At 40.9% G+C, this 15,387-nt stretch overlaps 1 protein-coding gene across 9 annotated transcripts in view; it reads left to right on the top strand.

Moving 5' to 3' along the window:
- The window catches only part of PROM1 (prominin 1), a 103,272-nt gene that overhangs the window by 61,446 nt on the left and 26,439 nt on the right, over positions 1–15,387 (top strand). For all 9 annotated transcript variants that reach the window (XM_019625139.1, XM_019625138.1, XM_019625133.1 and 6 more), the window contains 5 exons: positions 4,893–5,013; positions 6,919–6,982; positions 8,082–8,171; positions 11,782–11,999; positions 13,250–13,324. In XM_019625139.1, the coding sequence (XP_019480684.1) occupies positions 4,893–5,013; positions 6,919–6,982; positions 8,082–8,171; positions 11,782–11,999; positions 13,250–13,324 (568 nt within the window). The remainder of the gene's footprint in view (positions 1–4,892; positions 5,014–6,918; positions 6,983–8,081; positions 8,172–11,781; positions 12,000–13,249; positions 13,325–15,387) is intronic.

Genomic DNA, 15,387 nt, shown 5'->3' with positions numbered 1-15,387 from the left:
AATACTAATATGCTATGAACAATAAAAGTCCTATCTTCTGATAAAATTTCAAGAGGTTTTGTTTTATTGCATAACAGTACATGTTTTTTTTTTAAAGATTTTTATTGGGGAATTTGGGGATGGGAACAGTGCTGGGGAGTTGGGGGAAGGGGAACAGACAAGTTGCTGTCGTTTTTTTTTTTTTTTTTTTTGTTCTTCAATCTAGTTGTGGAGGATGTTGCTTCACTGGCCCAAGTTGGCACCATCATTGTGCTCTTCCCGGGCGAGGCAGATCAGTCGCCGGCTTCTGGACGGCCGCTCACTGCGGCTGCTGGCCGCTCACGCTGGCTGCTGGCCACACACGGTAGCCCATGGCAATCCACTGCCACAGGGACTGCAGCCCACGCCGTCGCCAGCGACTCACGGCAGCCCAGCTCCAGGTTGAGCTGTTGTTCAGCATCTCAGCTGCGGAGGGCAGTGTCACTGGCCCTCATATGTGGGATCCGAACCGGGGCCCTCTGGCATCCCAAGCGAGTTCTTAACCATCGCGCCACTCAGCCGGCCCAACAGTACATGTTTTTGACAGCTTTTGTGTTTAAGTAGAAATTTTAAATTAGAGGTTGCAAATGGAGACCAATTGGTTTTCATGGTATGTAACATGTTTTTTTTTCTTTGATTAGTTGCCAACATTGAAAAATGGGTGATTTTACATAAGAATTCAGATTTCCAGATTTTTGTGATGATCTGCCATCACAGTGGTACTTGGCTAGAACTGCAGAGCAGCTGCCACCATCTCCATCTTTGCGTTCCCAGCTCCCATAGGTCCATGCCACACACTTTGCCCTTCATACTTTCTGCCGGCCCATGGAGGCATTTGAATTTTTCATCCTTAATTTTAATATAAAATGTACAATGTGTTATGGGTTTGAAAATCAGCTTTGACAGTTGCTGAATTCTATTCCAGAATTCTGTTTAGATCAGTTTTTTTAAACATGATCAATGCTTTTATTTTAATTGGATCCATAATTGATTAGCAGAAATATGGGTCTTTTCAAATACGTTGCATTGAAATTCAGTGTCATATTGCAGTTCATTTCATTGATTGATGACCTTGTGAGTAAAGCCATTTATTCAATAAAGGAACAAAGACAGTTTCTGACTTGGACACGCCAAACATGTGGCTAATCTTCTAAATAGAGCAAATGAAACAGAGCTCAGTCCTCAAAACCACCTTCACTGAGCACCCACCATACATCATAGACCCAGCATTGTGCAAAGTTGACAAAGAAGTAGTTTCCACCTCTTTTTAGAGAAATTATACACAGGTTAAAGACAAAATAGCCCATCAGAATTCCAAGGAGAAGCCCCTTGGCAGTTCAAGGCAAGGAGGTCCTCCTAGCCGGGGAGGGGTCAGCGAAGCCCGAGTGGACTTGGACTTGTTGTTTGTTCCCCAAGTTCACTTTGACTTTTTATATGACAAAATGGTCTGGAGCACAATGAATGACAAATAGTTTGGACATGCTGGAGAGACACAGCAAGGGCGCCCAGTGTGAAATGTTGTGGGGGGCAGGCGTATTCAGGTGGAGATCCTGGCTCATCATGGATGTTTGCAAGTTGGCATGGTAAATAAAGCTCCAGCTGCATTGTTAGGCCCCAACTATTTTTTTCTTCTGTTCACACTGATCCAAAGTCATCATTTTGGGTCATTTGGCCTTACTTGGCATGAGTGCATCACTTAATAACTATCATTGCTATGGTACAAAGGCTGCCTCAAAAATGCAATGCAGACTTAAGACTGACAAAAATGGATTATAACGTGGCCCTTCCAAATGGCACAGAATTATGTTAATATTCATTTTTTAAGATTACCATCAGCATGAACCCAAACTTAAAAAAAAAAATGTTAGAGGACTTGTAGGCATCCAGTGCCTCTCTCCTTTGCAGTTTGAGAAGTACTTATCTAATTTTCAATTTTGTGATACCAACAGAAGCTCACAAAAAGAAAGTGACTTTCTCAAGTTTACATAGTATGAGTTAGTGGCAAAAGTGGCAAAAGCTTACGTTTCTAATCTAGCACACATTTCACTGAAACTTGCTAAATATAAGAAATATTGTTCAGCATTGTAGGTTCTAGACTTTTTTGGATTAGTTTGGGAAACCTAGTGTACCTAGGAATATGTAATATTGCTATGGGAAAATATTTTAAGAGACTAGCAATGAACCAATGCTCCTTGGAATGAGTCATAATTGTAATGGGATGAATGATTGATTGTCCCCATTTACCCAAAACTGAGAGGCTTCTTGGGGACATGGTACTTTTAGTGCAGAAATGAACACATGGCCACCCTACCTGTAAATATATGAATACAGAAAGCTTAAGACGTTGCTTTTGGTGCAAAGTATGGATATTCTGCATCAGAATTATTTTTCCCAAAGTTTGCCTATTATTTGCAAAAAAATTTTGTTCTATCAAAACCTTGTTCTAACTTTGTTCTAGCCGCACCTTCCATTGAACGGTTACAAACTGAACAATTCTGTTGACTTCTGTAGGTAAAATATTGTGTTGTGTTGTTTATGTAATTCCTTACTGCCACCTAGTGGCTAAATCCAACAAAGCCCTGGTAATTAGCAATTTTAAATGGAACATTTTAATGTTGGAAGGTTTTGACACAAAAACAAACCCATTGGTCAAATTAAATCAGGAGATTGTTAATAACTAGTCAACATTAAAAACATGCAGAATGATTAAATGTAGACATTTTTTGGCTTCAAAAATATGTTTTTTATTTTCACGTAGAGGAACCTTTCATGCAAATGCCTTTCATATAGTGTTTTTGAAACTTTTTATTGAATGCATTTTCCATGAAGAAAAGTGTCCTTGTCATAAATATATATGCATGAGTTTCCATGAAATGAATACACCAATTACATCATTAGCTACCCCTCCCCAAATATAACCACTGACTTTTAGCACCATCATTTTGCATGATATTGTTTTATATAAAATGGAAGGATGTATTGGGTTGTCAGAAAAGTCATGACGTATTTTGTCTATGTTTTTCAAAGGTCATTTATTTATATAAAGAACAAAGATCAATCAATGATATATTGCCCGTTTTGGTCAATAACCTTTTGCCATCTTTCAGTGAGCTTCATAATTCCTCGTTGATAGAAGGACCTGTCTTTATTTGCAAAAAACTGAACAAGGTGCTGATTTACAGCCTCATCTGAATTGAACGTTATACCATGCAAGGAGTTTTGAACAGAGCGAAACAAGTGGAAGTCTGATGGTGCAAGGTCAGGCGAGTATGGTGGGTGTGGCGACACATCCCATCCAAGCTCCAATAATTTTTGAGGGTGATCAAACTTTTGTGTGGTCTCACGTTGTTGCGATGGAACACAACTCCTTTATAATTAACAAGCTCTGGATGTTGCTGGATGATGAATTTGTTCAAACTCCCCAATTGCCGACAGTACACATTCGAATTGATTGTCTGATTCCTTGGTAGGAACTTGAAAAACACGACACCTTCAAAATGCCACCACACTGAGAGCATAACCATCCTCTGATGAATGTCTGCTTTCAGTCGTTTGAGGTGATCATCACGTTGGGACCAAGACTGTTTGTGCACCACGTTGTTGTAAACAATCCACTTCTCATCACCAGTTATCAGTAGCTTCAAAAAAGGATCGTTTTCCTCACGTTTAATGAGCATATTGCAGGTGTTTATACACGCCGTCAAATGAACTTCTTTGAATTCATGTGGAACCCAAGTATTGAGCTTGCTTACTATCCCAGCTTCTTCAGGTGGTTGTGAACGATTGAATGATGGGCGTTCAATGTTTCTGCAATCTCTCGTGTCATGTAACGTGGGTTTGACTTGATCAATGCCTTTATTTTGTCATCATCAACCTCGGTGGGCCTCCCTGACCGAGGAGCATCATTGAGATCAAAATCACCAGCACGGAGTTTCGTGAATCATGGTTGGCACTGATGTTCTTGTAGAGTGTTGTCACCATAAACTTCATGCAACTTTTCACAAGCTTGGCACACGTTCTTCCCTTTATGGAAGTAGAACAGTAAAATATGGCAAAAATGCAGTTTGGTCTTCCATCTTCAACTTGTAAAATCTCCAAAACTCAATCAAATCAAACAATTTTTTTTAGAATGAAGCTAGAACTGTCAGCTGTCAAATGACATAGGAATAACATAGATGCGAATGACTCTAGTACTTCCAAAAATGAACTAATGCCATCTGTCGCAAACATGCATCATGACTTTTCTGACAACCCAATAGTATATACATTACTGTTTGCAGCTTTTCATGTAGCATTTTAGTGCTAAAGTAACTCATGTTTTTTTTCAACCCAGACAATACAGAAACTAACAAAGAATTAGAGAAACCAAAAATGTTAGAAAGCCCAAACCAGTCTTATCATTTGGGTATTTTTCCTGATAGCCTTCTTTGTGGGGAGCAGAGGTATGTGTGTGGTGTATGTCGTGTGTGCGCTGCATGGGCGGGTGTGCCTGCATTCACATCTGTGCAGGAATGGGGCTGTATTGCTCACACTGCCTTATAACCTTTGTTAATTATTTTTTCCTCCACAATGTCTCATGAACATTGTTCCATTTATAAGATTCAGTGTTTAACCGAACAATGTGTCTTAAGTGGATGTGTCTTCTCTGAGAGGATGGAGTCCTGTTTTGTATGGCCCACTTGGTGGTGGTGGGTGTTTTATGGGGTCGTGGGGGGTAGGCTGTAGTAGTGGGAGAGGGCCTGGTGGGGAAAAGGTCCTGTCCTTCTGGGAGCTCTTCTCAGCGCTGCTCCCTCGCGTCTGCGGCGCTGCCCTGTACCTGGCCAGTCCACCAAGGTCAAACAGTAAATGCTCTTTCTTCTTGGATTTTCCTGCAGCATTGGTATCATCTGTGGTTTTGTGGCAAACCACCACCTGAGGACCCAGGTTGAAAAGACTCGGACACTGGCAGACAGTAATTTCAGAGACTTGAGAACTCTCCTGAATGAAACTCCATCGGTAAAAAACACAGTCTCTATATTCCATGATGCTTTGTGTTTGGGGCCTTTCAGAGTTCCTGTATATAATTGAAATTTCATTTGGACCTTCTAGAAACCCACTGAATCAATGTAGACATATGTTATCTTTTAATTTTATAGATGAAGAAAAAGGCCCAGCAAATGGTTTCCAAAAGAGTACAAAAGCTTAATTTTAAAATTGGTGTTATTTTATGTTGTAAAAGCGTAATATAAAATTATAGTACATATTATAAAAGTGTTTAGCCATTTTAATGGTCTCATGATTTTTTTTAAAAGGAGAAATCTTCGCTTGCCATTATCCTTTCTTTGTGACAGTATAGTCAACTCTCATGTGTGAATGAAGTTACCTTTGTAATGAAATCTTTCTATTTTATAAACGTCTCTTTGCTAATATCTGTATAGATTGGGAAGTGACACATGCATGCATGAGCTCAGATAAGTGAACACACATGTTGTCTTTGGGGAAGGGGAACTGGATTGCCTGAAGGCATGTTTTTTCAATGTTCCAGAAGCAAGTTGATGTCTATTCAGAACATTGTTTTTTAAAATGTCTGAGCAGAAACCAGCTCAACCATCTGTTGCTGAGCTCATGGGTACCAACCTGGAGAGAAGGATGCCCTCCTACGGGATTCACTAAAAGCCCTCCAGAGCCCATGGGTCAAATCACACAGGATGTGTTCTTCCAAGTTTATTTCAGTCTAAAAATTACGAACACATTAAATATCGTACTAGTTTTTTAAAATGTGGTTGAAACTAAAAGAGTAAACAATGCAGGCATTTTTTAATATTGAAATTAGAAAAGCTAATTTTATCCATTGTTTTATAGCAATACAGAGAGGGAAATGTTTTATTTTCTTAATTTGTAAATTAATCTTCATAATACTTTTTACTGGTCATTCTAAACACTCCAAAGTGAAACCTTTTCCCTAAAATGTTGGCAGAATTAAACACATAGCAGTTGTGGCTAGTGAACTTTGGGATTACTTTAACAAACCTGCAAGGGAAGAAGATTGTTATGTCTTGTGGGGACACTAATTTACTTCAAAATATATGAAAACCTCTTAACAAGTCTATAAACAATTAGATGGAGAGTGTGAATAGTCATTTTACAGAGAAAATACAACTGGCCCCAAACATAATAAGATATTTAACCTTACTCTAGTAACTGGAGAAATGAAAAATTAAATAATGACGTACATTTTCACTGAGAAGACTGGCAGTGGTTATTTAAAAATGGCGGCACTGGTGTTGTGAAGGGTGTGAGGAAGCCGCTAAGACACAGGAGACAGAAGAGTAAGCAGCCTCTTGGGAGGCCAGCTCAGTTACAGCCACTAAATAAAAGGGTCCTAGTGTGATAGGTTACAAATGGCCTCAAAATCTTTAGAGTTCTGCCCTTCAAGAAGTGGATCTTTTTCTAACCCCTCAAATCTGTGCTGTCCCGTGACTTGGTTTGACCAAAAGGATGCAGTGAATGTGACCTTGTGCTAGTGTTGAGCGTAAGCTTCCAGAGGCCTTCAGCATCACCCCTGTTCTCTTGCTGCCAGGACCACGCTGTGAAAACACTCAGGCTGGCCGCTTGGAAGATGAGAGGCCATGAAGAGAGGGGTTTTCATTTGTCCCCAGCCAAACTGGCCCTGACCAGATGATCCACGTGGCCAATCCACAGAAATGTGAAAAATTATCCATCATATTTCTTAAGCCAGAAAGCTTTGGAGTGTTATTAAGAAGTCTGGGTGTCAGAAAAATGTAAACATCTCTAAGAACTTGCTTCCTTTTAAAAATGTTCTGATTCCGGATAATTTGTGTATGATAGATCTCTTTTTATTGTGGCTTTGGACCTTGGAAGAGTTTTCATGTAATTTTCTTTTTTTTTTTTTTTTTTTAGCAAATCAGCTATGTACTGGACCAGTATACTCTCATTAAGGAAAAGGCATTTTCAGATCTGGACAGTGAGTAAAATTGAAAGTTGCTTCAATTTTGTTTGTTTGTTTTGGCTAGAAGGCACTATGGCCACCTCCCATACAATGTGGACCAAGAAATGAAGCATGCTGTTTCTACAATTTCTGTGTGAAAGCAGGGGAAAAACAGAAAAGTAATTCCCTAGAGCTCCTGACAAATTACAGTTTGTTATTCAGTGAATAAACCTAGCATTTATTGTGGGAATGCTTTTGTTTTCTTGTAGTCAGAAGCGTTTGATATTTGTGCCCCGTGTGAGGGCAGATAAGGGTCTCTGTCACATCCACTGTTTAAGACAGAAATGAGCCCCTGAGAGGCCAGCGGGCTTTAGAAACAAAGAGGTGGGCTTGACGGTCAACTGTAACTGAAAAAAAAGAAAGATATCCTGAAGTTGGTGAGAGGGTCCAAGACAGTATTATATGTAATTAAAATATCTGTACAGTTTAAATAAAAATTTTAATGGTAAAAAAAGAAAAGAAATACTAGGGTGGGCAGTGTTTGTCCCTGTGTGTCCACAGGGAGCTTCCACACAGCCTAACTCAATGATTCTCAACCAGGTGCCTTTCTGTCCCCAAGGCAACATTTGGCAATATCTGTAGATATTTTTGGTTGTCCCAGCCAGGTGAGGGTGGGGGAGACAGTGCTACTGGCATCTGTTGGTAGAGGCCAGGGATGTAGCTAAAAACCCTACAATGCACAGGCCAGTCCCCACAACCAAGAATCATCCAGCCCCAAATATGGGCAATGCCGTGGTTGAGAGACCCTGGTCTAGCTGAAGACCTCGGGGCCACAGGCCGTCATGGCCCAAGGCGATTAACACCCTGTTCCTAGGACAATTAAATACTGAGTCTCTTGTGATTGACTTTTCACTGGGGCACAGTTGGGTTGGGGACTTTGAAGAGTATGAAGAAATCTCCACACAAGAGTCAATGCCTAAACAAGGTCAAGAATATAAATGGGATTTCACGGCACGAGAGACTAAAGATAATTTTCCAGGCAAGGACATCCCCCGCATTGTGAAGAGTATGAGTGGCCAGAGGGGACGAAATCAGCGCAACTCCCTCACACTCCCTTATGCTTCTTTGAATTTAGATATTAAGTCATTGCTAGGAGGTGGGATTCATGAACAACTGAGACCTAAAGTGATCCCCGTTCTTGTTGACATCAAGACCATGGCAGAAGGTAAGTGCTGTGATAGATAGAAACGACGGAAAGAATGTTCCACCCGGAACTCTCCGGCTTCCCAGCTTCACTCTCCCTTTTCTTGGTTCCCCTGAGAGTTGGCTGGAGTGAGGGTCTGCGGTCATGCTAACAGACCAGCAAAAGGCACACTGTGTCACAATAGGTTATTTAGTTAGTTAGTTATTTTAAAGCTTGTGTCAAAGCTGTAGTACCAATGGTCTGCAGGTCATTTGAAATAATAGTGGCAGAATTTGATCGGGGCCTGCCACCTGTTGTACACAAAAGTTATCGGAACGCAGGCATGCTCATCTGTTTAGACATCATCTATGGCTGCTTTCACACTAAGATGATAAAGTTGGTGACAGCAGAGACGCTATGGCCCACAAAGCCTAGAGTATTCACTGTCTAGCTCTTTACAGAGAAACCTTGTTGACTTCTGCTATAGAGGATGAGAGGCCCATAGAATTTTAGGCTTTGGGGTCTATTGATTACCCTTTCCTTTTCCCCTAAAAAAAACAAACAAAAAATACACAAGTTCTGAAAAGTCGAAATATACATAATGTAGTTGAAGCCACCACAGTCAGTGATGTGAGTAGGTATCCTGGTCTTAATGAACTTCACATTTAACTGCAATGACAGTAAGACCTCCCAGGCCCTTCCAGAGGTTGAGAAAATATCTGTGCTGTGAACCAGCTGCTTTTTCTGTGTCACATCAGTCATTGCTCACAACCACCCTGTGGGGTGGGTACGGTCACCTGCATTTTACTAACTCAAGACAGTCAGGCTCAGATATCAGGTAACTTGTCCAACATCAGGGAGCCAGAAGTGGTGGAGTTGGGATTCAGACCCCGGTCTGCCTATAAAGCCTGTATCACCTAGGCCATACTAGATGATGTTTAGGTACATTTGAGAATGTGAAGATGTAGGATGCTTCCGTGCTGTCCACGGCAAGACAGCACAGTGTAGGTCTAGAGGAAGAGTGAGGAATGTGAAGTTCAAGTTCTGGTGTGGCCATGAAATGACTGCAGGCACCCCGGTAGCCCGCGGCCCTCATGAGGCAGTGCATCTGGAATATTGGCCTGCTGAGATCTCTTCCAGCTCCAAAACTATATCACGGTAAAGGCTGTGAAGATGTACCTGAATGATGGAGTGTGGTTGGCGTGGATCTTTACTTTTTGCCCCATGATCTGCCCAAGTTTTAATGTTTGAATTAAAATTCTCTTTGGATTAAAGGTAATTAAAACCCATTTTATTTTTCTCTTCAGTACTTGATGTATCGGTTTTGAAGTTCTCTATTATTTTTTTTAAGTCAGCCTGAATAACTTAACATTGAGCTTCTGGTGTTGAGCCAGGGCTTCTTAAACTGTGCTTAATAAACTGATTCTGCAATGCTTTTGCTAAAAATTTTTTGCAGCCTTATGTGTTTAGTGGCCTTTGGTGAGGGAATAGAAACATGCAGATTTATTTGTGCAAATCCTATCTGAGCGGCAGGTCAGAACCTATCAAGGAAATGCGCTATGAGCTGGTAAAATGGTAATTAACTAAAATTGAGAGTCTGAAATATCTTTCCACTGACTTCAAATATATAATATATGTGATCTTGGCAGACCTGGAATGACTCCCAGAGTTATAACCCAGTAGATTTTTTATAGCCATAAAATGCTTTGAAGCCTTTGGAAAAAAAATATGTATATTTATTACTTTCCAGTCTTTGGGACATGACAGAATAGTACACATGACCCAGAATGTCTATAGATGGTACCTAATTGGACACATGTTTTCTGGGCCATCAATTTATTTTATCATCCATCATTCTTTGTTGTTGTTTGTTTCTTGCCTTAAAATAGCTTATCTTGAAGTCAAAGTAGAAAAATTAACCATGAGAGGTAAACCACACAACATGAAAATATGAGGTGTGTATTGTGTGATGTGAAGTGCATTTTGGCGTGTTCTTTTGCATTCTTTTGTGTTTCTAGTTGAAACTGTGTTCCTTGTTTCTTGTTTTACTACTGTAGATATTTGTTGAGACTCCAATATGAGCTGGGTACCAGCTCCATTCTTTGTTGATAATCCTGGAACATAAGTGGAAAAGATGAGAAACTGAGGCCCAGAGTGACTCTTTGGCAAAGTCTTAAACATTATTATGTGTCAAATATTGTTAAGATACAACTGGACCAAAATTCAAGAGGAAAGATTGCTTGAAGCGGACTTTAAGATTTCCTATTCAGATATGGTGGCAGAATTTGGGGCCAATGGTCATACAGTCCAGTCCTGGAAGCCTCCTCAGGTCTCATCAAAGCTAGGTTGCTGAGGTGCCATCTTGGATGACATGGGCAATGCCACCTCCTAAGAGCAAACCTGCTGGGACGAAATCTAAAATTAACCAGGAGATGACCCTACTTTACAGATAAGCAAACTGAGGTCCCAAGAGGTGAAGGAAGTTGCCAAGGGTGCTGTTACAAGGCAGTAACAGAACTGGAATGAGATCTCAAACTACTTTTGATGAGATTCTACTGCATGGAAGCATGAAAATGTGCATGTGTGTGTGAGTGAGTGAGTGTGCGTGTGCGCGCGCGTGTTTGTGTGTGTGGTGTTGTTTTACCACCTAAGTTTTATGTAGTTGCCTAGGAAAGTTGGGGAAACCAGTTTTTAAGGGCATTTCTCCTAGCAACACCCAAATGTGGTTCTGCCATCTGTTTTGTGAGCCTGGAAGACTTAACTTGCTTACAAGAAAAGCAATGCCCTCTAATTTAAATTTTACATCTTTTTCTGTTGTGGCTTTCAGTCACTATAGAAAAGAGTTGTCATTTGCTACCTCCCTAGTCATAAGTATGGAGCTCTATGCCCCAGAGCAATCAAGATAGCAAACAATTATTAGGGATTTCCTAGTATAAGAATGTGTTCTAGGCTGTGGGGGGGGGTCCCCAAAACAAAACAGATGGACTTACGATCAGCCTGATCGTACTAATCCCCACATGTCATGACCAACATGGTGGCAGTTTCACCATTTTCGGATGAGGAAATTGCCGAAGAACGTTCAGAAATTGGCTTCCAGTAACACAGAATGTAGGGAAGCTTGGATCTGCACCTGCTCCTGCCTGAATCCAAAAACTGTACTCTTAACTGTTGCTCTGTTTAATTCCAGATCTTTGAAAATTCGTAGCTAAAGTATTTCTGGGTGTGGTCAGTTTTCAGTGAGGATTAAAACTACTTGGGATTGAAGATGCCAGCTTGTCTAGGTTGGCCTCTTCAAGGCTGGGCAATGCTAGGGTGGTGACACAAGTTTTCCTGAGGTTGCTGCTCCAATGCCAACCAGTTAAGGCCGTGCCCAGATGTCTCCATTGTGTTCCTGGGTTGGTGCCTGCCCCTGCTTCTTGTGTGAAAGAGCCCCCAAGTAGGAAACCTGAGCTCGTCGGAGTGGCTGGTAGAGAAGGCCAGCAAATGTCCCCGTATTCAGACTGTCCCTCGCAGCAGGCTTCTCTTGTTGCCTTCCAGCGACATTTACACATTCGTCTCAAGTTCCTTTAGGGGACTTCTGTAGATGAGAAGGGATTTGGCCATTACCAGCCTACTGGGTGCCTCTGTTCTGAAATGGACTGTGTTCCTACAGCAATCAAAGAAACCAAAGAAGCCCTGTTGAACGTGAACAATACCTTAGAGGAGCTGAAAAAATCAACTGCACAACTTAATAGCAGCCTGAGTGACATTAAAACGAACCTGGAGCAATCGCTCAATGACCCCCAGTGCTCTGTGCCTTCAATGACGGCCACTTGTAATGACATCAGAAAGACTCTAGACCACCTGGATGACAACACCAGTGTGGATCAGGTGAGGAGGTGACCTCGTCCTGGGGCAGTGCCATCGGGCCAGCTGGCAGCGCTAAGCATGGGTCCACCTATTAGGTCCACAGTGGCCTGGGTCTCTGTTGGCCTTCTCAGTATTCTCATCTTCACATTGGAATGGCCGCAGCAGGAGAGAAGGAATAATGCGAACCCCTTCTTGAGAGTTCTCTGTGATTGATTTGATGAAACATCAGAATGAATTCAACTTTAAAAAGAAAAAAGGAAGCAGGATGGATTTTTGTAGACCTTTAAAAGTTAAAATATATTTTGAAATGATGTGCCTAGTATATTAACCACATATGCCTAAATACCCTTATTAAGGAATTACCCTTAACTCCTCAGATTAGAAAAAAAAAACCCAGAATTTGGATTAACTTGAATATATAAAGTTCTGGGACATAGATAAAATAATCATGTCTACTCATGATTTTTATTATCAAGATGTGTGTATATATATATATATATATATCACATTTTATATAAAACAACATTTTAATATAACTATATTTTTCTCAATTTTACATTCCATGAATCAATTTTATTCAAACAATTCACATTCAGCATCTGTGTCTGCATATCATATTTGTCATCATCTAACAGATTGTTAGAGCCTAGCTAGGATCCACACTTGCATTTAAATTGTTTGAGATCGAGTTGTTTTGGAGGTAACGTTTTATTCTGATGTGCTTTGAAACTTGCAGAAAATTTACAAGACTGGCACAGGAACCCCTATCTACACCCTTTACCCAGTGATATTGAGTCCTTCTCGGTACATCATGTCAGGAGGCCCATGATATTTGTTCCAATATTGGTGAAAGATAGAACATTTTAAATTCATGTACAATATAAAATGAAAAAGTTATTCCAGAGCATTCACCAATAGAGCCACTGACTGTATTACTTTTAAATGTGTTTTAAAAAGGTTGTTTACAACTTTATTCAACAGTATTCAATACCTGAAATTGTGAGGTCACACATATTCAATCTATACTAAATTCCTTAATTTTTACCTGACTGCAGCAGGAGACCTCCAAAAATCTAAAGATCAGTGCTTATAGAGGTCATTCTGAGCTAAATGTGTTTTCCCCAAACAATACTCTATTGTTCAAAAGAAATATTGATCATACTGTATGATACAGAGGCCTTGAAACTTGGATATAAGATGACTCCCATTTTTATGATAAATAATTTTAGGGCTGAATACCTTGCCTTACATTTTGTTTTATAAATTTTCAGCTCCCATCTTTGCATATGCAACTTGATAATGTTAATGATGTTCTTCGAACTGATTTGTCCAGCCTGGTTCAAAAGGTATGTTTTTGGAAAAAATACAGTAGCTCATTTTACATTTTAAAGAGTAGACTGGCACGTAAGAAAATAAGTGACAGCAAAATAGCAGTGAAGTTCTGGAGAGGGATTGCCAAGAAAGGTGATAACTGTTAACTTACAGGTAATTTTGTTCATCATTTCAATTCAAAAAAATTTTATTAAGCACCTTTTATATGCAAAGCATTATGCTAGGACCAAGAAAGATAAAAAGAAAAGCATGATCTCTCCTTCCTGGGGCTTAGAATTTGATGGGTATAGTGCTGGACCCCGCACTGATTCTGATACAAGCTGCTTTCCCACTCTGCCTGTGAGTCAGCCATGCTGGTTTTGTTTCTTTCCACTTCTGTGCATTTGCACATGCTGTGCATATGCCTTGCACTTGCTTCTTTGTCCCTCTCCTTTGCCTAGCCACTTAGGCTACTAAATAATAGCTACTTTAAGCTTTATATATCACTTTCTTTTCTTTGTTTTGTTTTTTTTTAAAGATTTTGTTGGGGAATTGGGGAGGGGAAACAGCCAAGTTGTTGTCCTTCAATCTTGTGGAGGACGCAGCTAGCTCAGCTCCAAGTCCAGTCACCATCTGGTCTCCTGTTGGCAGCTCGCAGCCGCTCAGCTCATGGTGATGTGTTCAATCTTAGTTGTGGGTAGGCAAAGCCCACCATCCAATGCAGGAGTTGAACCAGCAACCTTGTTGCTAAGAGTGCACGCTCTAACCACTGAACCATCCGGTCACCCATCGTTAACTCAGGGCAGCTCAGCTCAAGATGCTGGGTTCAATCTTAGTTGCGGGTGGGCATAGCCCACCATCCCATGCGGAAGTCAACCGGCAACCTTGTTGTTAGGAGCACTTGCGCTTTCATCAGCTGAGCCATCCCTGTTGGCAGCTCAGTGGCAGCTCAGCTCGGGTGCAGCTCACTGGGCCATGTGGAAATTGAACCGGCAACGCTGTTGCTCAGAGCTCGCACTCTTGAGCAAGTTCTTAACCAACTGAGCCGCTCGGCCGGCCCTGCATATATCACTTTTTTAATGAGGACTTCTGAAGGCATCTTGACCAGGTCAAAACCCTTTTTGATACATTCTTATAGCATGGTAAGTATTCTTTTTTAAGTTCCTCATAACTGTAATTATTGCTTTAATGTCTAGGTTGTCCCGCTGGTAATCCCTAAAGAAGTCAGGGACCACAGTGGTCCAGACTAGCATGATTTCCCTGCTAGCCTACTAATTGTCACTATTTATTCAACCAAGATATTGAGTGCACCGTAAATATTTCTTTGTAATTCAGTAAGAATGTCCTGGTTCTGTAGGAAATAGAGCGAATATTTTTATTCTTGACTCTGTCTTTTACAATGGGTATAAAAATCATCAAATATCTGTTAAACTCATCCACATATAAACCAAGTACATATCCTCTTAAACAAGTCATTAAAAACTCTTGGTCTTTGGACTCTGGTGTCATCTGGTTTATTAAATAAAGGAATTGACTTAGGAGATCTGCCAGGCTCCTTCTAGCCATAATGGGTGACCTCCACAGGTCCAAACACACATAAATGTGTAGGCGGCGGAGGGGGGTCAGGTGTATAGAAAACCAACACAAGCTCCTGTGGCTGGGTAGCTTGCTCACCTTTGAGGAAACAGAAGTTGGGGATGTTCTTTTTATGACATCACTGTTGCTACACTAAAGTGAACCTGACTGGCACCACAAACATAAAGCTTGGAACTTGAATTGGACTGCTAAAAATGAATATCATAGATTGGATGGCTTATAAACAACAGGCATTTATTTCTCAAAGTTCTGGCGGCTGGGAATCTGAGATCAGAGCTCCAGCATGGTCGGGTCCTGGTGAGGGCCCTCTTCCGGGTTGCGGACAGCCAGTTTCTCATTGTGACCTCTCATGGCAGAGGGACCTCTCTGGGGTCTCTTTTATAAGGACACTAATTTCATTCACAAGGTTCTACTCTCCTGACCCAAAAACCCACCTCCTAATGCCATTACTTTGAGAGTTAGGATTTCAACATATGAATTTTGGGGGGACACAGACATTCAG

This window comes from Hipposideros armiger, unplaced genomic scaffold (assembly GCF_001890085.2).
Source record: "Hipposideros armiger isolate ML-2016 unplaced genomic scaffold, ASM189008v1 scaffold_616, whole genome shotgun sequence".
Lineage (NCBI taxonomy): Eukaryota > Metazoa > Chordata > Mammalia > Chiroptera > Hipposideridae > Hipposideros > Hipposideros armiger.
The sequence above is the reverse complement of the archived record's forward strand: the minus strand, read 5'-3'. Positions and strand labels throughout refer to the sequence as shown.